We start from the raw sequence: 27,416 nt of genomic DNA, 5'->3' as shown, positions 1-27,416 counted from the left end.
CAATATCTGCTGGCAACTGGTGGTGGATCAGCGACTATCTAATGGGAGTCCTGAGGTCCAATTATTGCTCTGTATAATTGTAAAATGGCCAGATGCACCCCACGGTCTAAGCACTATTCCTTCACGGTTTCCCAATTTTCCATGATGATAACGCCCCTATACACACTGCAACACAAATTCAAGAGCTTTCATTTTTGAAGAGTGGCCCAGTGCCCCGATACAGACAGTTCAGAACTTGTAGACAACATTTCAAGAAGTATTAGAGCTGTTATGAAGGTGAAGGGTGGCCTGTAGTGTAGTGGTTCAGGTACATGATTGGGACCTGTCGGTGGTTCGATCCCTGGTGTAGCCACGATCCGCACAGCCATTGGGCCCTTGAGGATTGTCTCCTGCTTAGTCTAATCAACTGTACGTCGCTCTGAATAAGAGCGTCTGCCAAATACCATTAATGTAATGTAAATGTGGCCATACTCCTTCTTAATCATTTCATATTCATATGTTGTCTGATGTTTCCATTATTCTGTCCAATCCCTGTATATAGGTGTGATTGGTAATAAATGCATGTCTTTGAAGTCTATCTCCCAGCTTCCGCTGCTCGGAAAAAGCCAGTCAGTTAGTTTATTTAGAGGTCAACCCTGATTTGATGTGGTTGAAGCTGCACAAGCGCACTTGCAATTATATTTTATTAACTACTGAGATGAGAAGAAAACATCTTGTATTTTTCTCAACAAAAAAAAGATTCATTCTTCTTTCTGACATCTTTTTTACTTTCCAATGGATTAAAACAATGAATCAATCTCTCAACATTTTGCACAATAAAATGAGCAATGGCAAAATAATAAATATAAATAATAAGATTAATAGTGTGTTACACAACTAATGTATTACTTCATGTGACTTTCATGACAGAAAGGGAATGTCAGGTTTCTAAGAGCTTCTACTGTGGGAAACTTATTCATGGGCTCTTTGATGTGCTTTCAGAATGTTATGTACAGCTAGTTAACATTTCACCACAGTCTTCAACCAAGAGATCAAGGTAATGTGGTCTGTTGACCTGAATTTAGGGACTCAAAAGTTCCAACAACACAGCAAACACATCATATAGTGCAAAGTGACAACTAAACAACTGCAGATCTCTATTGGACACACTCTCCACTTGTTTCCTCTGCTGTAAAGTCCAGCTATGCCAGCTCAACCAGATAGAAAATAGACTCCCTCCATCCGCCTCTGTGCACCTTCTGGATCGAGAGCAACAAAAGACAGAGTGTGTTATTTTAAAATGTTATTTTAGATTTTTTTTCTTCATCCAACATAAGTAAAATATCAAGTAGGAAGTAAATTAACCAACAATCTGAGTGTCATTTCTGAATGTGACCTCAAGCCCCCCCTTAAGACTTAAGCAAGAAGCAGGAAACAAAAGTCATCTCTGTGTTGTTGCTGTGATTGACCAATTACTATCTGGACCCCTTAACAATGTTACTTTCCTCTTCTCCCCACTCTGGGCACCTGCCTGGAGCGCTAGCCCAACTTTTCCTGTGCACGGAGCTCCAGCCCAAGACCAGCCGTACAACTCCCTCCTGCCACTGCTGATTCAGCTGTAGCACCAAGGCTGTCCCCTAGCCTGACAGTGCCACCCATTGGTGTTCCTGCCATCCCTCAACCTCATCTCTGCTTCAAGTCATTGGACATTTATGTACTTTTATTTAATCTGGTTTTCTGTTTAAAACCATTGCTTTCTTGCCACTGTTGCCCTAGGTGTACTCTTGGGGAGCGGTTTCTCTGTAAAGCTGCTTTGCAACAAAGGCCCAAAGCGCTATACAAATAAAATTGAATTGAATTGAATTGAAAAGGTCTCCCAGGCTGGTGCTCGGAGTACTTTTTTTAAAGAGCAAGTGTACTCCCACATTTCAAAGGTGCCATACATCAATATCACCACAGGGTAGCTTTCGCGTCCACAATATAAACCAGTCAGATATCTTGAAAATTGTAGAGCAGAATCATATCAAAATGTTCCTTTTTAGAGAGTAAGCTTTTATGAGAATAACAACCTAAAGAGACATGGGCCTCTTATAATAAAAACAAAAGCTTGTGTGCTCCTCACAGTCGCAGGCCATTCTGCGATATTGTGGTATCTGCCCACAATGCCCCTTTTATGCAATGACACTACAGCTGGCCAGTTATTTCTCTAATGAAAACTGTAGTAGACCAAACCAGTATCTATACTTCCTACCACTCAACATAATATAGATGTGGAGAAGCATAACATGTCAACAATGTCAGCATAAAAAAAGAACCACAGACGAGAGAGTGATGGCCCCGCCTTAACTAACGTTGGATAAAAAAAAAAAAAGTGACGTCAAACAGCGGAATCTGCTGGTTGAAAATAATATTCCGCAGTGTGTAATTCAATCGTTGTCAAATGCGACCAACTTCGTGGTGAAATAGAATTATTAATCTTAACACCATACAATACCAGCATAACCTGTCAAATAATATGTCGGTAGTTAGTAAGATAATAGTTATCATGCTGTTGCGAAACCATGACTTTTGCACGTCTGTGTCTCGGAATTTATCAGTCGACTAGCAGCTAGTTTGAGTAGGCAAATCCAATTTATCAAATTAGAAAATTGATCTCGCATTGTAAGGAGAGATGGTAGATCAGCCCAAAATATCAGGCGTCTTCCAGTCACGAACAGGCTGAACAAGCAGACCAACTTCCCCATCTTGCTCACCGCTTTCTCCATCCTCACTTGATATCGCGCAAACTACTAAATACTGAAGAATCTGGAGTGGTATACAAACAAAAAATTGTCTGGCTGACTTTACAAAACGGAACATGACGAGAACTTTATTTTCACATAATATGATCGTGAATGATAATTAATAGGCTCATCATCATCCAAAATGACCCATTAAAATAACCGCACCTATATTTATACTGTACACGTGCATTTATTTTTCCTTTACAAAAAAAACGTATTACAATGTGAATAGCTTCTATTTCATATTACATTTTTGTAATATAACGTATAGGCTATTTTAAATGTTAAGTCATCGTTTTATTCCGAGGAATGTTTTGCAGAATATGCAGGAGCAGAGGGTTAAACGTGGCCCATCTCAAAGGCCATTCATAGAAGCCCCCTGTACAAACTACAGACAGATATATATATATATACAAATTATTAGCATGCCTGCCTAATACCCCAATATTTGTGCAGTATAATTTCAAAATGCTAAACAAATTTGATCAAATACAAAAAAAAACATTTTTTCTGGGTCTCAGGAGGTTATTACTAATTTATATCTTTGTGTGTTTTTGCATAATAGTAGCACAGGATAAAAGGTCATGTCTGGGTACATACTGTAGGTATTGTCACAGAAACTGCTGAAGTAAATCTTCATTGCAAAGAAAAGTCATTCAAGCTGTACCGGTCATATGATTGTTTCCCTTTAAATTCCTAATTCCTTTCAAAAATGGTTTCCTACAACCAGAAATCCAAGTTGGAGGAATCTAAACTCAAAGTCTGTGACTGGTAATTTACATTTAAGAAAATATTAAACAATATAATTATTCATTCAAATATATTTAATATAGTAAAATGTCAGCATTATCTTTTCTTTTAAATATATATAATATAAATATATATAAAATATATAAATATAAAGTATGTGTGTATATATATATATATATATATATACACACACACATACACACTGTACAATTTAATTACATTACATTACATAATTAATTTTAAAAAGTGCCGTCACCCAAACTAATGCTCTCTTGCACACATTATGAGGGAGACAATTAAATACAATCACATTAACCTAAAATTTAAGATGTTGCAGGGAACGATGGACTGGCGACCTGTCAAGGGTGTATTCCTGCCTTTCGCCCAATGTATGCTGGGATAGGCTCCAGCCCCCCTGCGACCCTGTTCAGGATAAGCGGGTTAAGATAATGGATGATGAATGAATGTTGCAGGGGTTGCTTTAGAAGACTCCTCTAGAAGGGCTGAACAGAACTCTGTGAAGTCTCCTGGCAAGGAAAACGGAGCTCAGGTTCTATGAAAAGCAAGAAATGTGCACAGTTAGCGAACAAAATGTGGAAACAAAACAGCATTCCAACAGTGGTTCCATAATTGTACAAGAAGCAACTTCCTGGAATGGTTTGGAAGCACACATTCCCTTAGAAGGAACGGTTGATATGAAATGTTGCATAATCATAAATCATAATCATAAATCACAAAATGAGTGATCATTTTCACACATGTCCTTCCTGCAGATAGGGGTATCTTTAAACAAGAATGCACTGAAAACCATAACCACCATCCTTACGAAATGACTTGAATACAGTATATATTAATAAAATGCAATTGTCAGAACTGCTTAAATGTGTCTAGTTCCATTTACTCAAGCATCTCCATTTTACTCAATTTTATGACTTGAACGGTCATTACTAAAGCAAAGTGAGGAGTACATATTCCATTTGAGTTGTATTTTGGTACTACTGATTAACTAATGCTTAAATATATTCCATAAAACACATAAATGGAGTTTGCTATAAATAGAGGTCATAACTTAGGCCTTCATTGCTTCATCTCTTTACATTACATCTACATTTATTGTTTTATTAGAAGATGTGATGATAATAATAATAATAATAATAATAATAATAATAATAATAATATTATTATTATTATTATTATTATTATTATTATGTTATTTAGCTCACTCTTTTATCCAAAGTGACTTACAGTTTATTAGACTAAGCAGGGGACAATCTCCCCTGGAGCAATGCGGGTTTAAGGGCTTTGCTCAAGGGCCCAGAAACTGTGCAGACCTCATCTTGGCAACACCTGGGCTCAACCGGGTCTCAGCCATGTACCTTAGCCACTAGGCTAAAGGCTGCCTCCTTGATCTGATGCCTTGATCGATTTGGTGTATGGTGCACTTTGAGGCTTGTGAGTTGGTTCAGACTGCACCTCCTTCTGGCTCTGTGCAGGGCTCACCAGACAGCAATGACTTTTCAAGAATTCTGCCAATGCCAATCTGTTAGTTTGTTTTTTCAATTACTCATGAATTTTACATGTGGTTTTTGAGAACATGTTGATAAATGAGGCCAACTGTGTTTTACAGCAATACACACATTTTCACAATTGTGCAAGGTGTTGGAACACTGTTTTGTTTCAATATTTTGTTGTAAATTGTAAACTTGGCACACTTGCGAAAGAGGGCCCTTGTCCCTCAATTTGTCTTTCCGAGTGTAAATATAGGTCGATTGATTGATTGCGTTCATACACAATAAATTAATAAATCCAAGTTGAAATCCAAACATTTTACTGTGCAGCCACTTATGCTCGTGTTAATATGAAAGCACTATTAAGTGGGTGCATACCAGGGGCGTAGATTTAGATTAAGAAGAGGCGAATTTGTCCCCCCCAAAACATAATGAATGATAACCTCCTCCCCAATATAGGTTTTACTATTATTTCATACACCCCTACTGGGCCATACCATCTTAACCTTGCTGGGTCCGCCGGCCTCGCTGTCTCGCAGTGGCTATATGTCTACCGTTGCGGAAGCATGATAGTGTAGTGAGTATAGTGTAAGTAGCTATCACGCTTGTTTTACCTTCAGTGTTCCTGAATGAAAGTATCTGCGGATGAAACGCTAACGTGATCTAGTTTATAACTTGTGCCTGAAGTTATCTGAGGTGCGTTAAAGTTCAGCAAACAGGCGAACGTTTGCAAACAATTTAATTTTTTTCCGTTAGCATTCTGTTCGCTGTGTTTGCAAACGGTCTGAAAGATTTGCGGAGAACAATGAGGAAGCTGGACTGAGGGAAATGTGAAGATTTCGATTTGGAATGTTCTTAAAAGCCATCGAACGATGTCTTTTCCTTTACATAAATAAAATAAATTCACACAATAAATTGATGCAGAAGATGAGCAAATTGGTTCATATAAATTCACCAGAATGCAGGAAATTAAGTGAGAGATGCTCAAAATTTCATGGGGGAGATCCCCAGACCCCCTGCTTAATGTGTGTCCCCCCAATGTTGAAATGAAACCTACGCCCCTGGTGCATACAGTATCTCAGGACAGTCCATTTTAACACAGTGTATAAAAAGCACACAGCATAATTCCTCAAGTCTGTAAATAGGTCCTTAATCCTTAATCACACATGCAATTTCAGCCTATTAGAATCGTAAACAGAAATCAAAGTTGGGGGTACCCTGAATGATGTCCTGAGGTGCACAGCAGCAGCAGCAGCAGCAGTAGCGACTGAGAACGACCCCAATTCTTGAAATGCAAGAAAGTGCCAGGTTGCATATACCAGGGCCCGAACTTCTATTCAAGTTATCTGAGGAGAAAACAAGTGCAATCAACTTTTGCAAATAATACGTAATCCACAGACGAAATAGTCTTTCCCTTAATCTGTCTATCGATCGATCCAGAATGTGTTGACGTGATTTAATAACGTATGTGTACCGCCGGAGTTGAGGATATAGCAGGTGCAGATGGTGTCAAAGCTCTCGTTCGCAAAAATTACTCAACATGGTATGGAAATTAGGTTAGGATTGCCGGCGACAAAGATCGCTACAATAGGGGGTAGCTTTTCTAGTGTCACGTGGAGGGTGTGGGGCGCCTCCTATAGACCAAGAGGGCCGGGACTTCGGAGAGTGCATTGATTGAATCCTGTCCACGCCGCCCAGGGAAGCCGATTGCCCACAAATATGCCGTCCCGCTCAGATATCGCCAAGCGGACGTGTTACGTACAACTTTACTCTTCATGTATTCGTGTTTTTATGTCCCAGTAGGCTAATTTTGTACTAGTGTGGCGAGAGCGACAGATGAGGGAGGCGTTTCCCATGTTGCTTTGAGTGATGACTTTCATTGCCTCATGTTTACAGCGTGCCGTGTTTAGTGGTGTGCTCAAAGCTAGAGTCTAGCCTCGTGTGTGGTGGTTTTTCACCTTTTAGCCTTGTCCTGATGAGGCTAGTTGCCCTTAACTGTTGATCTTGTATCGACGGTAGCCAGAAATATGAATCTAGACCGGGGATCCTACTGATAGCCTAGCAACATTAGCTAACGTAACATAGCCTACTGCCTTGAAATCTTTGAGAAAAAAAAAAAATATTATTCTGTAGAACAGGAACGAACACCAAACTGCTTAGCTAACTGAGTGTTTATGTAACTAATAACCAGCATCAGTTATTGAAATTGGCTAAATTGATATTGTATTGGGGCAGTCAGTGAGTTCTCGTCAGCCTATAGAATCAGAATGTTTGTAAACAAAGATCGCTAAGATGTTTCCGGGTGGCCAGTGGCCACTCTGCCGCGGAATGAAGTAACGTTACTTAAACATCGACTGTACCAGAGCTGTGTAGAAACAGTTAGCTAGTTAACGATGCCGAAATCGTATTGTGTTTGGGACTGTAATGCCAAATTAAACTGGCACACAGTGGATTGGGCTTTTTCCGATTCTTAAAGGGGAGGATAACCTAGATCCTCCAGTCCGTTTAGATTGCGGCGTTGTGTGCTTGGCACAATCAATGAAGGCGACAGAGCGTCCGACATAAGTTTCAAAGTGTCAGAAACATGGGGGTAAAAACAAAAGACAAAACCGGAACTTCTCATTTTATTCCTCATGTCATTCACAAATGTAGTTGGCAGCTAACGTTAGCTAACAGATGATAATCGGCGGCTTTACAGAGGAACACTGGGATGATTTGAAAATGAAACGTTAAATCCGACCTTGCCTGTTGTAAAACTAGTTAGCTAGCTAGCTAGCAATAGGTTTTCCAATAAGGCTAGCTAGTTTGCACTGGTTATTCATGTTAATGATGTTGGCTAGCTAACGTTAGCTACAACGTTACATTAGCTAGCATCATGTAAATAAAACAATTTCATTCAGTTTTCATCAATTATTTTTGTATTCCAACATTTACTTTACCTGTTCGTACCGTTAAATGGCAGAAAACACTGCCTGCTATTCACATTCCTCAACCTTATCCACCCAGAAGAACTAAGTTCTTTGCTGTTGAGACGTCATGGATCTCCAGGAACAGGTCCTGATCTAACGTTATTGATGCACGCGTTATGCATTGCATTACATTGCAGGCATTTAGCAGACGCTCTTCGACGTGCAACGAAGTGCACACTTCACAGTTCTTCCTGACAAGTTTCCGAAAAAGATTTTGATTGAGTTTTAATCGAGTCAACGTCATATTTTTCAGCAGAGCTGTAAACTTAGTTTAATAAAGCATAGATACAAATATGAATGGATGAATTAATGAACGAATGATCAAGCCAAGCATTTCAATTTTTCAAAATGATAGCTACAATTTATTTTGCCAAATTGGAGTGTATTTTCCTTCACGAGTTGGCCAACTAATGCCCCGCCAAAGTTCATTACACTCACCTTCGGATGCATATCCCTCTAAATCTGTCTGCAATGTTGTCAGGTTTTCGGCAACATCGGATGTTCCCATTCCAAACCGTGTCCACGGGTTCTCAAGTTCTGTTTGCGAACCACGCGTGATGTATTCATTGTAAAGGCGATGCCATATATGCAATGTTACTGTGGATTCTTCCATAGTTTCAAGAAGGCTATCTTAGTTAGCTGAGACACCACCGTGTTTGAACTGATGTGACTTACTCATTTAATGTGGTGTGTACGGGGCGTGGTGGACACAGACGCCGGTAGCCGGGCGGCGTTTATTTTGGGTATTTCCACGAGATTCTGGTTTTAAAACGCAGGCACTCGGCACACGAGATTTACATTGGAAAAACTCAACAGGAATCTCTCTTTTCAAATATACCAACATAGTTACTCGCGGACATGAACAGAGTTTAAAACATGCATATTTAGCCACGAACTATATTTCGCGCAAGCGTGTGCTGTTGAATGTGGCGCGCCGTTGAGTATCTAAATCCGCCGGATGCCCAGCTCAGGTTAATCGGAGAAAGCGGCATATATGAACGCGGCTTTTGCAGTCTCCAGCTGCCGGCAAATGTTTCCCTCTCCATTTAGTGGGAGATGCCCCGGCTGTATGAAAAGGAATAGACCCAGTAACTTGCCACTTCGGCAGAAACTTGCGTTAGTTACCTAGTTCTGGATTGAATGTCCGCGAGTAGTTGTCGTATATTTGGAAAGAGAGTGTTGAGTTCTCCTGATGCAAATTGTCTACGTTTTGTTATAGGCTCTCTAGAATACGATGAGCCCCAGTACGACCGCCTTTGACCAGGATTGATAATGTAGTTGCAGAGAAAAGGCGCCAAAGACTTAAATCAATGGACCTAAATGAATATATCCGGAGCCAAGATGGTTTAATTGTGATTATTGTAGCCTAGTTATTTTTTATGATCTTCTCGACCTGTTGCTGTCTGAGGATAGCTGCAAGAAGGAAGTTGGGACAGAGAGGTGGGGGGTGGGTGACAGGCGGGGTAAGTGCAAACCTTTTTTTTTTTTTCAGGATAATGCAGAATGCTTGGCGATATTGTCCTCACTGTGTTTCCGCTTATGTAACTTTGTTTTTAGTAATATTTAGAGTAGCTCTTGGAAGACAACCCCAAAAGGCTTACCTTTCAGAAGACACCAGGATTATGCCTGTAGTCAAATGGGTTCAAGAATAGTAACCATTTTATTTTGGGTATGTCATTTTCAAGCTTGTCAAGAAAAGTGGCAATACTTCAGTGGTTAACCATGTTTTAGGCAATGTAGGCCTATTTCACTTCATGGAAGTAGCCCACCAAAACGTATAGGCTAGTGCAGTAGACCTAAATACTTTAAATTAGGCCTATAGGCAAGCTCAGGTATGCACAATTCCAATAAATTCACGCTATGAATTCAGCCACTAGCTTTTTAGGCTATAGGCCTATGGATAGCATTAAACAGCATTTTATATAAAATATCACATTGTCTACAAGCATGTCTACATGTGTTCTGTAACCTTTTCTGTGGTCCAAAGGGCAATAGGCCTCATATTGCAGTGGTAACTCACTATTTCAGAATGCAGGAAAATGGACTGAATTTATTCAAAGCGCTTTCCAATTAATGTCTCATTCACTCACACACACACACACCTACGGTGACAGGCTCATATGTGTTTTTTGGGTTTGGTGTCTTGCTCAGGGACACTTTGACACCCCCAGGGCTGCCGCTCTTACTTCCTGAGCAAATATTGCCCAATTCGTTAGAAATAAATTAAGCCCTCAAATATGCCGTTAAGTAAGGTTAGACGTTAACGTTTTTATTTATATTAACATGCTGCTTAGCTGCTAGCTTAATGCCCAACGTTATTTCAAACAGTGAAAAGTTAATTAAGCCTATAGAAAATAAAACCACCCGTCTTGTCCATTTTAATCCCACACGGAAAAAAATGTTGTTCATGTTTTTGTTTCATAGCTCATACTGGACAGACATTAGCCGATATTTTGCTATCTTACCATAAGCATTTATTTTAAATCAGCCGATAAAAGATGATAGCCTACCAACCGAACGCAGCTCTGTTGGTCCGGTTGCTATAGTAATGATTTGTCTTAACTTTAGTTTGCTGACTAGACGGTGTCCAGTTCGCTGAGCAGAGCCCATGTAGTTTAATGTTTGTACCGTGAAGGTTCTAGGTATCGATTACAATAAAGTGTTCGCTAAAGTAGCGAAATATATTCTTTATATAATTATCTATAATTCACAACGTTTTAATGTTGGGAGGCTGCAGTTTTAGCTATAGGAGCTGTAGGCTGTCTTCGAACTGTGGGTTGTGGATCTTGGCAGAAGACCGATTGGTAGGGCGCGCTAATTGTAATTTAATAGCCTTCTAACGTTAGATAGCTAGCGTTTGCTACAGGTAATTGGAAAATTGTCAAGAAATGCGTACCTCCATTAGATAAAGTTTTAATTAAGTCTAAACAACTGCTCTATTGTAGCTATTTTTTTGCAACACCGTAACGTTTTATTGAGCTGTACCTGAAGCTGGGTGAATAATGCATATATTGACGATTTGAGATTTTTTGGGAGTGAATGACGTTCAGTGTTTTGGACTACTATTCTAGTCTGGAATAGACGTTCAAGGGTGAGTGGCGAAATTCATGATGACGTCCAAGTCTTGTCTAGAGTTATTGGACATAACTCCTTAACTGCCCTGTCTCCTTAGCTGCGTTTTTGGTAGAGAAACACAATAGCCCATTGTGTGCGTTAATACAGTAGAGGAATGTGCAATTATCAGTAGGATATGAAATGAGAACGTTTTGTCCCAAACTTATTTAAAGGCTTCTAGACTAGACTAGAATCTATTGGTAGCCTATTTCAGAAGAGCAATACGTATACGCCTACAAAGATGACTGCTTTTAGTTCAAGAATTGAATAATATCTTAATCTTTCAGCAGATTCAGTACCAGTAATGAATTAGTAAATGAATGAATTAGTAAATTAAAAAGAGCTGAGAATTTATGGCAGACTTAAATGTATACTACTCTCTAAAAGATGTGCCATGCTCCAGGATCACAATGCATCTGACACCGAGGTCAACTGTTAAAGGAAGTCTAATCAAGAAGACCAGTAGAAACATTAGCATTGGGCCATTCAACAACCCAGGGGACATTACCTGGAGAACAGTTCAGATGAAAGGTGAGTGTGACCATCAATCATTTCTTGTCTGATAATTTCATTTTCTAAAACCTTATTCACAGACACAGAGCTCAAAACTATTATGTGGACACAACAGCTCAGTTGGTGATCTACAGCATGGTATAATGATAGCTGAGCGAGCAACATAGATGTACATTCATGTACATTCACTGAGCACTTTATTAGGAAAATCTTTACTTTATTACACCTACTTATTCATGTGATTATCTAATCAGCCAATTGTGTGGCAGCAGTGCAATGCATGCAATCATGTAGATACTGCTCAGGAGCTTCAGTTCAGTTCACATCAACCATCAGAATGGGGAAAAAATGTGATCTAAGTGACTTTGACCATGGAATGATTGTTGGTGGCAGACAGGGTGGTTTGAGTATCTCAGAAATTGCTGATCTCCTGGGATTTTCATGCACACTAGTCTCTAGAGTTTGCAAAGAATGGTGCAAAGAAACAAAAAAATCCAGTGAGAAGCAGTTCTGCAGACAGAAACGCCTTGTTAATGAGAGACGAATGGACAGCCCGGTCAAAGCTGACAGGAAGATGACAGTAATGCAAATAACCACACACACAACAGTGGTATGCAGAAGCGCATCTCTGAACACACAACACATCATAACTCTTAGTGGATAGGAAGTCTAGAAAGTAAGTCTAATAACTACCTAATAAAATGCTTGGCGAGTTTCTATTAATTGATTTACCTGTTTATAATGTGTTGTTTTATGTCATTCAAAGATGCCCAATTTTAAATCTTGACTGCTGCTTTATTCAACAGATAATGATCCAGAAGAAGGATTTATGATTATCACGTTCAAAAAAACACAGTCCCTCAAGCCTGCAGAATATCTGTCCCAAAAGAAGTGGTCTTGTGAGGTACACTCATAGTTAGTTAATTGTGTATATTTAATCCTAATCTTGTGTTATTTGTCGGAGCCATAAACACACCTCCCCCTTTGCATTGGCCTGCCCCTCACTTTAGAAATGTTGTTGGTTAGCTATTGGCTCTGCATTACCACTGCCCCATTTTACGCCAACTTGTAGTGCTTGTGTGGTGTGACACTTGAGAACAGATCCCGTTTCCTTTTGTGCGCAGGCTCCAAGGGGAGCTTGAATTGCTGCTGATCAGATGTTTAGAGCAGTACCTGAGTTATACTGTATTTCCTGGTACCCATGTAACATTCTGCCTGTCGTCAGACGGTATTACTTTTATCCTCCTTTGCCTTGTTATTTGTGAAAAACAAATTCCAGATAGTACACATAGTATAGGTGGTCACATGCCGGACCTGGTGACTGTAGTAGGGAACTATGAAATTTCACTTCAGAACCATTGATGTGTTAATGGTTGCTTAATAACCTTGCTGTCAACCTCTCCTAAGCCAAAACTCCAAAGAAAACTTGACACAGACTTGTGACATTTTCTGGTATTCAATAAGAAGTATGAATCTTCAGTAAATTAATTTATTTGTTTTGTTATCTTTGTTTTATTATTCACAAAAGTGTTTCTGCTTTTGATATGCCTACTGTGTATAATCAAAGCTGGAAAATCTGACACTTTCCAATCATTGCAAAACAGTATATTGTATGCACAATTACAGGTAGCAAATAAGAAATAAATTGCAACACTTCCAACATTGAAGGGTTGACATGGGACAAAGATGAAAATACCCTATCTGCAAAGTAGTCTCCCAATAGTTTGAGGAGCATGACAGGGCTGCTAAGCACATCAAAGCTGTGTTACCAGCTCTGAACCCAGACAAACATTTGTTGGATTACATGTCTCTGTTTTCCATTTCCATTAAATAAAAATGGATTGATTGGCTTTATTCCCATGGAAGAGTGGTGTTGTATTCCTCTAGCTGAATATCATGGCACACACAGTCCAAATAGGCTACACATGGTGGCACAACAGTACTATGTGATATTAGATTGTTTGCTTTATTTGCATCCTATCTGTACTTTGTAATTACAGTATTATATTATTATAACTACTATCCAATTATTATACGGAATCAATGGAATGTAGTTTTGAGGTTTTCCACAAGACATAATCAAGATTTGTACTTGCACAGTGTTACACAATGTTTTCCTCTTTTGCCCTTAAAATGCAGTGATTCTGCACTGTCAAACCTGAAGGCCTACTTTAATCAGTGTCATTAGTGTTTGTATTTATCCCAGTAACAGTTGCATCTGTGCTTTCTTATTAGCTTGAGAGAGTGCCAACTTTGGATAATTTAAGCAAAGCAAGTAGCCAGGCCCTAGTTGGTGGTGCCCTGAGTTACACAGACACAACTCACTGGTACTCCAGCTCTACAGAGAACCCCCACAGCATGCTTGTCAGCGCATTTACAGGTATGGATGGACCAGACCTCTGCTATACACACTGAAGCACATGACAGAAGGGTCATTCTTATATCTGATCCAGATTTAAGTTTCTGTAATTGCATCTTTGCAGAGGAGGAGCATGGTCGCTTCCGTTTATCTGGGTCCATTGGGAAGTTAGTCGGCCAGCAGCTGCAACATGGGAATGTGGTGCGCATTGGTACCAATGGAAACTATAAAAGGTAAATGTCCTATAGATGTGAAATTATGTTTGATGTAATTACATTTTGATTACTGCATTTGATTTGTGTGGTAGCATACTTGTGAAAATAAGCTTTAGATGAAGTTTAGATAGCACTTCATCTACATATCATAGTTTAATTTATTTTGTACTTAACTACAGTGGTGGAAGTCCTGAAAGGAACATGTCTATACAAGCATTACGTACTGTTGTACAAGAAGCCTCATCAGAAGCAGTTCCTCTCAGCATCACCGATGAACTGGAGAAAACAAATGCAAAAATACTCACTCCCAGATCCCATTCTGCTTATTTGTCTCTCCCGGTAATACATGTATTTGGTTTCAAACACTTAATTGACTTGCTTTAGTTCATAATAATGTTTGCTTTGAGCAATTCACTTTTTCTAAACAATAAATTAGAATGTAATACTAGCTATCAGTTGCTACAGTTCTGCATAGTAATGGGGTGGTAATTAGATTCTGAATCATAACAATTATTAGTTGTTAACAGGATGCATTACAAGCACTCTTTTCACAAGCCTAGATAAGGAGATTAGAGAGCCACTGTAAAATCACTACATTTCTTACATAGTGGATTGCTAGTAAGGACAGTTATTTGTATAGTAGGCTTAAAGTATACTGTATGACATGTTCAGACTGTCACTATACAGTTAAGACAGCAGCGCTTAGTATTTGCTGTGTAAAAAATAAAGGAACTTACTATGTTTCTGATATCCCCATCCGGTTTCACTTCACTTACATCAAGAAAAAACAACACATGGACAGAAAGCATGGAGATGATGCCAGGAGTTGGCCTCTATTTGTAAATGTATAATTTCAAGAGAACTTTCCCCATCCTGAGTTGAAGACCAGAGTGAGTTCCAAAGTTGGAATTTACACAGGATTTTCTTCTTTATTATTTCACAGATTGTCAGTGAGACATATCCTGTGGTGTTGAATGCAGGCCGTCAGCATAAGCCTTTCAGCAGTCCTGGGTTTCACTCTGTGGGTCCTGGACAGGCTGTTTACCAGACCCCCGGGCAAAGAGGTGGCAGGAATAATAACTTCCATTCTGCCATCGTCCGTATCACTCAGTCCTTGAAGGACCAGCGCTTGGGGAGAGGCATGAAAGAGAGGCTATTGATGGAGAGGTGCTGTTACTCTCAGATATTTCCAGAAACAGCTCCAAACATGAGGAGAATGGGGGCTCACAAAGTGAAACCACTCCAGTTGTCTGATTATGGTGATGTTGTCAAGTCTGCCAATATGGAGAAATTCCCTAAACTCATCACTCAGTGCCATAACTCATCACCCTTGGCAGCAAGGACAGCCCCTGCTTACAAGAGACCCTTGGTTCCTGTTATAACTCCCAGGCAGAAGAGTGCCATTACTGCTGATGTTGGCTGTGTGCTGAATGGAATGAACCCCAAGCACTGTCCAGATATCAGCACATGTTCCCCAGATTATTTCAGGGGGTTGCTGGGCACGGCAAGGATGAAAACAAACAGTTATCAGACACCACCACTTTCACAAAAAAGCCCCAACACAAACCCAGAGGACAAGATGGGCTTCTTGATCATTTCAAAGCCAATTAACTGTAATAACACAAATCCGTTTGTTTGCAAGGAGTTTGTTTGCACTAAGGAAGAGAATCACACAGGACAGACTGAGTTGCCTGTGAGACAGGTAGTTGGTATAGAAGGCGTAGGCGTGTACGGTGTAAGCTTTCACCTGTCAAAGGCAAATGGCAGCGCAGAGTATGAACACCTGACGGAGACCCCTGCGATGGGAGGAACACCATCGCATGCCCCACCAGCTTCTCCTGCACATCCATATGATCTTGAGATTCACTCAGGGGCCTCAGATACCTCAGCATCTGCTACAGAGAGCAAGTATGCGTCAGAAGCTGAGGGTGAGGGCAGCGATTCTGATGGGGTCCTGAAAACCGGTGTCCCCTTTGACCGACAACAGGCAATTAGCATCCCCACTGCAAAAAATATGTAAATCTTTAACTCTGATGGAAATCCATGTAATTTAAATACATTTTGATGGATACGTTTATTAATCCTCACTCATTTTAGCCACTTCATAGTTCTGAACACTCAGTACTGGGACAGCACCCAATAAAATAATCTTTACACATCAAAAGTATTTCTGATAAGTACGTATTTATAACACTTCCTTAGCTGTTGTTGTTTTCCCCTACACCTAATTAAAAGTTACTGTTAAGCTTTTTTGTCGTCGTATCTTTGTATTGTGCAAGCTGTTGAATGTTGATTCCACAAGATGGGGCAATTGGGCTGGAAGTCTTTCTACATGCTTCACGCAAGTTTTGTACGCGTCACAGTTCTGTGGTATGCTTATGGTATGCATACAACGAATGCCGGAAATTCATCAAGGAGAGTACGTAGAGAGGGCTTGAAGTGAATGTTTAGAGAAGATAGCTAGACGAAATGCAACGAACGGAAAGTGTATTATTAAAGCTTTCTTCCGCGGGCTTTTATGCGCTGAGCTCTCTTTTCATCGTTGTCGTGAACAAAAACATCCTCACGAATTACAGGTAGGCTATTCATATTGAGCTCCAACATGATGTCCATAAGTAGCCTAAAACTGAACAGATTCATTTTTTTCAGTATGCTCTGGTGTCCGTCAGTGATGCATGTAAAATAACGAAACTGGTGGTGGTTATGGCGTTGTGCTAATTTTTATGGTTGATAACTTGGTTACATGCTGTTAATAACTTGGTGTTTGTGCTGGGAGAGTAGGTATTTGCGCGATATTTGCGCGATTTGCTTTGATTGGTAGCCTATACATTATTTGATGTAAGGTTTGGTTATTTATGTGACATTCATGTCAGATATATTTACGCAAGAATATCCAGGTGTGTAGCTATTTACATCGCTATATATACATACGGTGCGCACCTAGAATGGCAATGCTGTGGGATCCTGAAAAGAATGGTAAAATCAAGTGCGACAGGCTCCTTGTGAATTGTGGCACTTATTGCAAATATTCCAATGGTACTATGTTACTGTACGTTTCTTGCAGGTTCCCCTCGTCAATATGTGTCGGGATCGGTCAAGTAAGTATAGTTCTTTCGGTCTTACGTTAAACACTGAATATTTCAATGTTTGCTTAGTGTGTGTTTTTTCGTGCAGATGCTGGCAACAGTGGTTGTGTTGGGACTGGGAAAGGTACTCGGGATAATTACCTTCGCAGATCTGGATGAAACCATACCGCGCAAGGTCAGTTGATTATACGTTTTCTTAGAACGTTTTTTGCGCAAACGTCCATTAAGTATTTTGTGGGAATTAGCTCCTTTTCAATCTTGACCGCCCAGAAGTATTCTGGCTCTTGAAACACATAGTAATACAGCCCAAGTAAATAAGGAATATTTTTTCACCTTTAATTTCAAGACTTACAATTTGACAACTGTAAATGGCAGAAAAGCTTTATATTGTGTTCTCATTGTAATCACAAAGATGTGTGAATAATTAAGAATTTAAGCAAATAATCTAATTACCACAAAACTGTTTTTAAATAAAGTTGTTCTATGCAGTCAGATATCTGCCAATTTCCAGAGTGGGATCTCTTGTACTTTTTTCTTTACAGTACTATTACAAGTTAAGAGGTGGTTGAATGGTTATGTATAATGTACAAGATTGCTTTTACAAAATTCAGTGGGATCTATTTGATTGGCATCCCTCAATTTTATAAAATAAATTCTAGTCACACTCAATGAAAATTAAATGGGTTTCATGTTTTTACGTCTTTAATTACTTACTTACTTTATTGAGTTTTGTGAGATGAGAAAAGCAGTTGTGGCTTTCTGCATGTCCTCTGTTGCCATGTTGTACACTTGTCCAGTAGGATAGCTGTCTGTGGAATGGTCAGCACTGGATAAAATGACCTGAGGCACAACCAGGACGTCCTCCTTCCTTGGGTGTCATAAAGACCACATCATCCAGAAGGATGTCAAAATCTGACTCATAGTTGTGTCATAGGTCTCCAAAACACAAGCAAGCCACTGTTGATGGTTATTTGACCACTGTAACAGATCCCCTCATATTAACCTTTTGCCTGTCTGGTACATGCTGTAGACATGTTTGCTCTCTTAGCTCTTTGAATAGGTTTTGTCCTGAACATATATGTATATATGAACATACAATATGGATGTGAAGGCATGTAATTTCTTTGCATAAGTATTTGGTGAGGAAAGGTGATCTGTTTTTGCCATTTGGCTTCAGTGTAAAACAGGAAGTTAATCTCTGGTATATTTAGCAATATTTTGTATATATTCCAACAGATCTGGCCCTCTTCTGGGTGCTGTAGGCTTGCTTTTGCTACACATCTTTTGATTGTACCCCAGTCCCAAGCATTTTTGCCATGATATTTGCAAATAAATTCTACTCTGCCTTCATCCCAAAATCTTCCTCAAGAGAGCATAGATTATTTAGCTGATTACAGTTTTTGTTTTGTAAAGCAGGGCTGAAATGGTATACAAAAAAAGAGCTGCTCCATGTATTTCCTGTTCCACTTGAAGGTGCAGTAAAGCTCAGGTGTCCTGTTTTGTTGCTAATGGAAATCAACGGACTGTTGATTTAACCATTCAATCAGCCCTTGTAACAGTCTTGTAGTACTGTAAAACAGTAAAAGAGATCCCATGCTGTAAATTGACTCTATATCAGGTAATACATACAAAATCCAACAGGATTAGTATTATCTCAAGATAATTATATTATCTCAAAATTACTTTTTGAGATAATATAATTATCTTGAGATAATACTAATTAATTTAATTATTCATTTTAATTCTTAATTGATTAATGCAAAGAGTTGAGGTGTGAAAGTAATCCCATTTCTTCAGTGTTGTTTCTCTCTACCACAGCGCAATTACATTCAGTATAAAAGCCTGGTTTCATATACAGTATAACGTGTTAATGGTGACAGTACGATCACGTGAATTATTTTAGACACCTAAGGGAGAGCTAGGCTAATGGTTTGAAGCTAAATTTCTCACAAACCATTAACATGTCCACCTTAATACTTTTTTCCCCCTTTCATTGCAGACATTTCCTCTACCTCTTCTTTTTGTAGGGAATCAAATAACTGGACTGTTTGGAACAAAAAGGCTAAAGTATGCAATTTCCCATTGTATAGCGTGTCATGCTTTGCATGAGGACTAAAATGTGTCCCTTCATCATGTAGCTATGAGGCTTAATACATAAATGATATGAAGCAGAAAGGTGAATTGAAGTACATTGTTATAATATCATTATCTTCTTTTCCCCAGTTTACCCATGTTCACTGTTCTGAGGAGATTTTCCATTCTATTTACAATGATGGCTGAATGCCTCTTATTGAAGTAGGTTTGTTTTGGTCAAATTAACGCTACTCCAACAAATGGCCATCAGTACAGCCATTCTTGTGTCACTCAAACTCAAAGATATTGTGTAATGTATTTTCTTTTTAGGAAGGATTTCTCTCTTCCTGTAAAATGTGCAGTATTTGCGATGGTTCTTGGAGCTTTTGTGGCTGCCAGGTATAGTTTTTAAAGTGACAAAGTATTGCATGGCATGGAATATTCTTTAGAAAATCTGATCCTGTCATCTTTATTTTCCTCACTTGAATTACATTTGCTGTTTGGTTAATTTATATCAACTCTATAACAACTACATAACTGATGTAGAAAGTCCATCCTAATTATATTATAAAATTGTTTTATGCCCAGTGCTGATTTGTCCTTCGATCTGGAAGGGTACGTGTCCATTATACTGAATGACATCTTGACAGCAGCCAACGGAGCTTATGTGAAGAAGAAACTTGACTCTCAAGTAAGGGTGCAATGTTACAATTTATAATATTAGTTTTCTAACGCTTTGAATGTGGTTCGGTGAGAATGTACAAAACACTTGCAACAGGACCACTGCAATGTAGATAGCTCTTCAACACATGACCTTTTGTTAAATCAGTTTGTATAATCAGCCACACCACAATGTTTTTTCCGCAACTTAATAATCTGAATGTTTTATTTTCAACATGCATGCTTATCGGACACAAGGATGACTCCCCACCTTAAATTTTATATATGTCCATTCATACTGCACTTTTATTTGTAATGAAGGTTTAAGGGAAGTACTACTTCATGTAACTTCTTGTTTTGTTCGCAGGAGTTGGGAAGGTATGGACTCCTATATTACAATGCATTATTTATGGTGTTTCCAACCCTGCTGCTAGCTCACTTCACTGGAGATATACACATGGTGAGAATTTTGTGTTGAATGCTATTGTCATCATAAATAAAACATCAAGTGCACACATTTTCTATAAGTGTCTAAAAGTCATAATGTTTGTCCTTATTAATAAAAATCTGGTCACACAAACGTATATTGTCCAGAAAATACAACATGGACATTAACAATGATTGAATTAATAGGTGAGCATCTATTAATTTACCAGTTACAATTATAATACCGTAAATGGAGGACACCAGTTTATTTGCATGGATGATTGTAAATAATATATGAGTTTGGACAATACAGTCTATGGTATGACTTCCATCACCCGACACTATAAATCTTTTTTTCCAAGGTCATAATCATGTATTGAACATTGGGGGTGGGGCTATTTAAAAAAAAGATTAAATCCATTTTCAGTTTTAGGTGAATATGAGTATTAATACGCACATTTCTACAGTAATACTAGGCCTATACGAATATTTATTTCAGAACCTTTTTTAATTTAAATATATTCTTAATTGTAAAAAATATTTTTTAGATTGAAAATCATTCAGCTGGTGAACATGATGGTAGCCTTAAACACTACTGCTTCAATATTAGGGCACTCAGATCAACCGGAAGGTAGGTAGCCTAATTACTGTGGCTCTGCTCGATACTATCTATCATTAAGTAAAGTAGCTTTTCAACCAAATTAACCTGAGAAATTTATGTACTGCAATATGAAGATAAGTCAAGATACTGAGTTCAAGGTTCAGTGAATAGTGTATTTATATCTACAGTATTTATATAAATAAAATTGCGCTCATGGCTCAATTTTTAGTTTATTTACAGTGCAGGGCTTATGTATTTGGACAGTTCGTACATCTGTTCTTTTGGCTCTGTAGTCCAGCACATTGGATTGAAGTGCAGACTGTTCCCTTTCATTTGAGGGTATTTACTTACATCCATATCAGGTGATGTGTGTAGACATACATAAAGTAAAAGCCAGTCAGGTTTGCATCACTGGCATAATAATAAGAATTTGCCAACAGTCACCAGTCAGTAGTCACCAGTCAGCAGTCACCAGTCAGTTCATGCTGTCTGTTCTCTGATAGAGGCTTATACTTTCATTATGCTTTGTGATGTCTAAAAGTTCCAGACTTTGCTGGTATATTTATTTAAAATATGTAATCTTGTTAGATGCTGGTAGAATTTGAATACAGTCCTCCAGATTCCTGATATTATTATTATTATTATTATTATTATTATTATTATTATTATTATTATTATTATTATTAATTAATAATAAAACATTACTAGCCAATGCAGTCTTTGAAAGCCTTAATGGGTAGAATATTGAGAAAAATTGATGTTTCTATTAACATTTTCCATAGATTGCTGGGCATGTATTGGTGTTTTTATTTTTTTTAATTTTTTTTAGATTTTATAATGAATGCTTTTCAGTTTGTACTTACAGTATTCCCAAACAGTACTTATTAGTGGATCATTGGTGCAAAGTCTTGCTGAATTATTAGAACTGAAGTGCAGTTTTGATGTTTTTTTTCCACAGACGTTGGAGTTTGATGGTTGGCTTGATGTGCTCTTTGTTGCCCAGTTTATTCTCTCTTGCATTATAGGGTATGTACTCCTTTAATATGGTAAATGTAGTGTCCTTTATGTTTAGCCATGTAATACACTTATTACAATGTAACAAATGCAGTGTGACAAATAATTTGCAATGGAAAATGAAAATGTGTAAAAATGTGCATGAATCATAAAGAAGTGTCATAGAGCTGTGTGGTAGATATATACAGTACTGTGCAAAAGTTTTTGGCAGGTGTGAAAAAATGCTGTAAAGTAAGAATACTATTAAGATAGAAATGTTAATAGTTTATTTTTTATCAATTAACAAAATGCAAAGTGAGTGAACAGAAGAAAAATCTAAATCAAATCAATATTTGGTGTGACCATCCTTTGCCTTCAAACCAGCATCAATTCTTCTAGGTACACTTGCACAAAGTCAGGGATTTTGTAGGCATATAGTCAGGTGTGCGATTAATTAATTGTACAAAACCGGAGCTAATGGTCATCAATTTAATATGTAGGTTGAAACACAATCATTAACTGAAACAGAAACAGCTGTGTAGGAGGGTTAAAACTGGGTGAGGAACAGCCAACTCTGCTTCCAAGGTGAGATTGCTGAAGACAGTTTAATGTCAGAAGTCATACACTATGGCAAGACTGAGCACAACAACAAGACAAGGTAGTTATACTGCATCAGCAAGGTCTCTCCCAGGCAGACATGGGGTTTCCAGATGTGCTGTCCAAGCTCTGTTGAAGAAGCACAAAGAAATGGGCAACGTCGAGGACCATAGACGCAGTGGTCAGCCAAGGAATCTTTGTGCAGATGAAAGACACATCATGCTTACTTCCCTTCGCAATCGGAAGATGTCCAGCAGTGCCATCAGCTCAGAATTGGCATAAACCAGCGCGACCAAGGTACACCCATCTACTGTGCAGAGAAGTCTGGTCAGAAGTGGTCTTCTTGGAAGAATTGCGGCCAAAAAGCCATACCTCCAACATGAAAACAAGGCCAAGCGACTCAACTATGCACGAAAACACAGGGACTGGAATGCAGAAAAATGGCAGCAGGTTTTCTGGACTGATGAGCCAAAATTTGAAATATTTGTTTGCCGAAGGGCTGGAGAGCGGTACAAGAATGAGTGTCTGCAGGCAACACTGAAGCATGGTGAAGGTTCCTTGCAAGTTTGGGGCTGCATTTCTGCAAATGGAGTTTGGGATTTGGTTAGAATGAATGGTCTCCTTAATGCTGAGAAGTACAGGCAGATACTTATCCATCATGCAATACCATCAGGGAGGCATCTGATTGGCCGCAAATTTATTCTGCAGCAGGACAACAACCCCAAACATATAGCCAATGTCATTAAGAACTATCTTCAGTGTAAAGAAGAACAAGGAGTCCTGGTATGGCCCCCACAGAGCCCTGATCTCAACAACATCAAGTCTGTCTGGGATTACATGAAGAGACAGAAGCATTTGAGGCTGCCTAAATCCACAGAAGAACTGTGCCTAGTTCTCCAAGATGTTTGGAACAACCTACCTGCCAAGTTCCTTAAAAAACTGGGTGCAAGTATACCTAGAAGAATTGATGCAAATATTGATTTGATTTATATTTTTCTTCTGTTCATTCACTTCTTCTGTTCATGCATTGTGTTAATTGATAAAAATAGACTATTAACATTTCTATTTTTGAAAGCAAAACTTTTGCACATTACTGTATATCTTCTTCAAAGTTCCTCCTGATTGATGTTCACATTGATTTGAATGAGCCATTGTCTACCTTGTTCTACTGACATTGTTTTCAACAGCTCAGACTGTAAACAGATAAATGTTTCCACACTAACAGTGTGGTGGGCTTTCCTGTGAAGGTTTAACAATATATTACTGAGATTTAACCTGTGAAGCAGTGATTCAATGCAGGTATATTTATTTGTTTTCTTACTTTTGGCAGGTTCATTCTGATGTATGCTACTGTGCTTTGCACACAGTACAACTCAGCTCTGACAACAACCATTGTAGGCTGTATAAAAGTAAGCTCCACAGTAATTATGTGCTTTTGGATGCTTCAGAGATGTTATGCTTTTGTGAATGCTGCCTTTTCCTTCTCCCCTTCATAGAATATCTTTGTTACATACATTGGGATGGTGTTTGCTGATGACTACATTTTTACCTGGACAAACTTTGTTGGTTTAAACATCAGGTATGTAATCTTTCAAGTAGTGGAGTAAGTCTTGTTTAGTTCTAAACCATTTGTATTTTATGTTAGTGTAGTAAAATTTTAGATCCTTTAGGCATACTGGGTTTCAGTCTGTCAAATTTCTTTGAAGTCTCTGAGAGCAAATTGTTTTGAGAAGGCTGTTAATAAACAGACTTGTGCATTTTCAATATACAGTGGGCTCCAGAATTATTGGCACCCTTGATAAATATTCTTCATAATATTCACAATTTGTTAGTTGGCTGATGCTTTCATCCAGAATGACTTACAGTCAATTAGACTAAACAGAGGACAATCCCCCCAGGAGCAATGCTGGTTTAAGGGCCTTGTTCAAGGGCCCTACACCTAGGTTCCAGTAAGCCATTATTGAATTAAACTTTATTGTCCCATATGTGTAACGTGGTGTGCTTAATTAATGATTCAATGGATTCAACCAAAGTCTTACATTTTTCAATTAATGAATTATTGGCACCCCGGTTTAATACTTTGTGCAACCACCTCTGGCAAAGATGACAGCCTTTTTATATAATTTGTGATACAGTTAGAGAACCATTCCTCCATGCAGAACTTTTCAAGATCATTGATATCCTTGGGCTTGTGCTTATGGACTGCCCTTTTCAGTTCAGACATTTCTGGGGATGTAAATCCGGGCACTGAAATATCCATTGTAGTGTTTTTACTAAACATACTTTTGATGTACTGTATGTATTGTCTCCTTGCATGCATTCCTCTTTGCTGCCAAACATACTGATAGTGTTTATGGCTAAAAAGTTCAAAAGTTCAGTTGATCTCATCTGACCATAGCACTCTCACCCAGTACCCTGGTAATCTTATTTTCAGGTTGTCCAACAAGCAATATTAAAACTATTTGCATTTGAATGGATCTCTATGGGGTTTGGGAATACATTAATCTGTAAATTATGCTGATACAGTATGGAACACATATGTTGGCTAAATGGTTTTAAGTCATCAAGGGTCCAAGGTATCAAATGGACTCTTGATAACTTAAGATGTATAAAAATACTCTTTATAAAAATCTGACAATGTGCACTTTAACTGCATGCGATTTTTAAAATGACATCTCAAATTGAGTAGAGGCGAATAAATAAATGATGGGTCTTGGTGCCACACACTGTAGGTGCGTTTAAGGTATAGCTACCTATAATCATTATCTCTGCTGCCACAGTTTGAAGCTCTTATAAGATGAGTATAAATTGGCAGGTGTATATTTTAAAGCTACGGAAGTACATTTTTGCTGTCTCATATTGTACATTGTATGATGACAGACTGAATTTGTTGAATGTGAAGGCTGGTGAATGCTTATTTCTGTCCCTTTTCACTTTACTGCAGTATTGCTGGCAGTCTGGTGTACTCATACATCACCTTCACAGAAGATCAATCTAGTAAAGAAAGTGAGAATGCTGATAAAGAGGAATTAAATGGTGTATGACAGACACTCTGGGCTTGTGCTGTATTTTGGTACAGCAGAGCAGATTTCATAATTTTGTAATTTTAGCAGACAATCCAAAATGCTTTCTTGAGGCTGTTGGACTGCCACTGAGATTATACACTGCCTTGCGCAACTACTGGCTTTGTTTCGGTGCTAAGGAATCATTCCTCATTTACTAATTTTGGGCGGCAAAAGTCAACAAACGTCTGTATCTTTTGAAGATTATTTCATATGGACATAAGAGCCATAGTCAAGTCCTAGCCCTAACTTTAAGTTTAGCCATATTAGAATTACCTTGGTTGTCCCTAGCTAGCATTTGGTTGCACTTTTCCAAATGCTAGCTCCTTAGCATATCATGAATCGACCCTAACGCTAGACATACAGTATTTCTAATCCTAACCCTAAACCAAACATATCAAAACATCACTTTTAGACTTACCTGGTTATGGTTATGGGTATGCACTTTGTTGTATGTCGCTCTGGATAGCGTCAGCCAAATGCCATTAATGTAATCTAATGTAATGTACTATCAAAACTTCTAATGTGGGATTATTCTATTAAAATGGATGAAAAAAATCTGAAATGCAAGGAAATCTTAATTATTTTGGACAACTTATTTCACAGAACGAATGCCAAAATAAGGCTCTAGTGTTAGGCCCAAACAGTGAATCGAATTTGGTTGTCCAAATCAATGACTCCTCCCTCCCTCGTGAACATAAACATAAACATAAACTTGCCTCAACCCTAATGCTTACGACTTTTCTTACTCTTAACTGTAACCCTAATTCTAACCCTAAACCCTAACGTTAGCCATAGAACTGTTCAGGCCCCAATAGTAAAAAATAAATTGGTCAGGAATATCTATTGGGCTAATACAGACTCTAATCCAATAAGTGATAGTGTGTACTCTAACAAGGAACAATCAACATTGACAAATTATTTAGAAAGGTCAAAAAGAGCAGGCCAATGTTGTTTCAGGTCCAGAAAAGACACAATGTAATTTATAACAAAGGACATGGCAGAGATAGTAATATGCTTAGCCCTGGAAATAGATTGATAAGAGCTCAGCATAGAGTTGATCATTTACAAGGGATTCCAGGGTTTTAGCCAGACAGTACAGTTAAAAAATAGGACAATTGTTGTTAAAATTACTTTTATCCCCAGTTTTCCAGACTTTGGGGACAATAAGGAAAATATTGCAACTATTCTCACCAGTTTATTTCTTAGTGTCAATACTTAGTGTTGGGGTAGAGTCTCGGTTTGAGAGAGGTAAATTAGATAGGAGCTGGAAGAGGCAACACACACAGGTGCAGACTTTAGACTTGTCACTAATGACAACAGGAATATCATTAAGTTATGGTTTTAGTATGACAATTAGCACAATTAAGGTGTTCTTGCAAGAGGACCAGACTGTGTTTGATAAGAAAAGTCTTATTCTTGCATAGCTATGGAGGAGATAACCTAGGTTATCTTTTGAAGGTCACCATTCTGTAATTTTCCAGTGCCAAGAATCCTCCTCCTTACGAGGGGCATACCACAGCTGTAATAATCTGCATTTCAGCTTTGACTCCCCTTCAGTGAAGCATTGTACTGAGCAATTGTTACTAGTCTTAAATTACAAATCATATACTCAATTTCTTTTGCACACTGAATGTCAGTGGACATAGATCGGTCTTCATCCCCTCAGTGTCTTGGGTTAAAAAAAATTTCCCCAGCTATGGCAGCACATAATTGCAGTTTTATGCA

At 38.5% G+C, this 27,416-nt stretch overlaps 1 protein-coding gene across 6 annotated transcripts; it reads left to right on the top strand.

The window, feature by feature from the left end:
• The first annotated feature begins 8,982 nt into the window (after positions 1-8,982).
• Positions 8,983-26,086, top strand: LOC133126905 (nucleotide sugar transporter SLC35D2-like). Of its 6 annotated transcripts, XM_061239396.1 has the most exons (16): positions 8,983-9,452; positions 11,491-11,634; positions 12,423-12,520; positions 13,852-13,996; positions 14,100-14,208; positions 17,255-17,288; positions 17,365-17,451; positions 19,276-19,343; positions 19,500-19,571; positions 19,680-19,748; positions 19,938-20,040; positions 20,377-20,469; positions 21,995-22,062; positions 23,957-24,035; positions 24,123-24,205; positions 25,571-26,086. In XM_061239396.1, the coding sequence occupies exons 2-16, from the start codon at positions 11,514-11,516 to the stop codon at positions 25,668-25,670; spliced, it is 1,329 nt and encodes a 442-aa protein (XP_061095380.1). In that variant the 5' UTR covers positions 8,983-9,452; positions 11,491-11,513; the 3' UTR covers positions 25,671-26,086. The 6 variants fall into 6 exon arrangements, with proteins under 6 accessions (XP_061095380.1, XP_061095377.1, XP_061095379.1 ...); XM_061239398.1 differs by lacking the exons at positions 8,983-9,452; positions 11,491-11,634; positions 12,423-12,520; positions 13,852-13,996; positions 14,100-14,208 and adding an exon at positions 16,619-16,766; XM_061239393.1 differs by lacking the exons at positions 17,255-17,288; positions 17,365-17,451; positions 19,276-19,343; ... (6 more) ...; positions 24,123-24,205; positions 25,571-26,086 and adding exons at positions 14,370-14,529; positions 15,134-16,402.
• The last annotated feature ends 1,330 nt before the right edge of the window (positions 26,087-27,416 follow it).

This window comes from Conger conger, chromosome 4, assembly GCF_963514075.1.
Source record: "Conger conger chromosome 4, fConCon1.1, whole genome shotgun sequence".
NCBI classification, from domain to species: Eukaryota; Metazoa; Chordata; class Actinopteri; order Anguilliformes; family Congridae; genus Conger; species Conger conger.
This window is presented reverse-complemented; position numbering and strand designations above follow the sequence as displayed.

Excerpts from the sequence above, each read along its gene's own strand:
- LOC133126905 (XM_061239393.1), top strand. The coding sequence starts at position 11,514 with ATGCATCTGACACCGAGGTCAACTGTTAAAGGAAGTCTAATCAAGAAG. Across the intron at positions 11,635-12,422 it reads GAGAACAGTTCAGATGAAAG|ATAATGATCCAGAAGAAGGA; the intron begins GTGAGTGTGACC and ends TTTATTCAACAG. Across the intron at positions 14,209-14,369 it reads ACCAATGGAAACTATAAAAG|TGGTGGAAGTCCTGAAAGGA; the intron begins GTAAATGTCCTA and ends ACTTAACTACAG.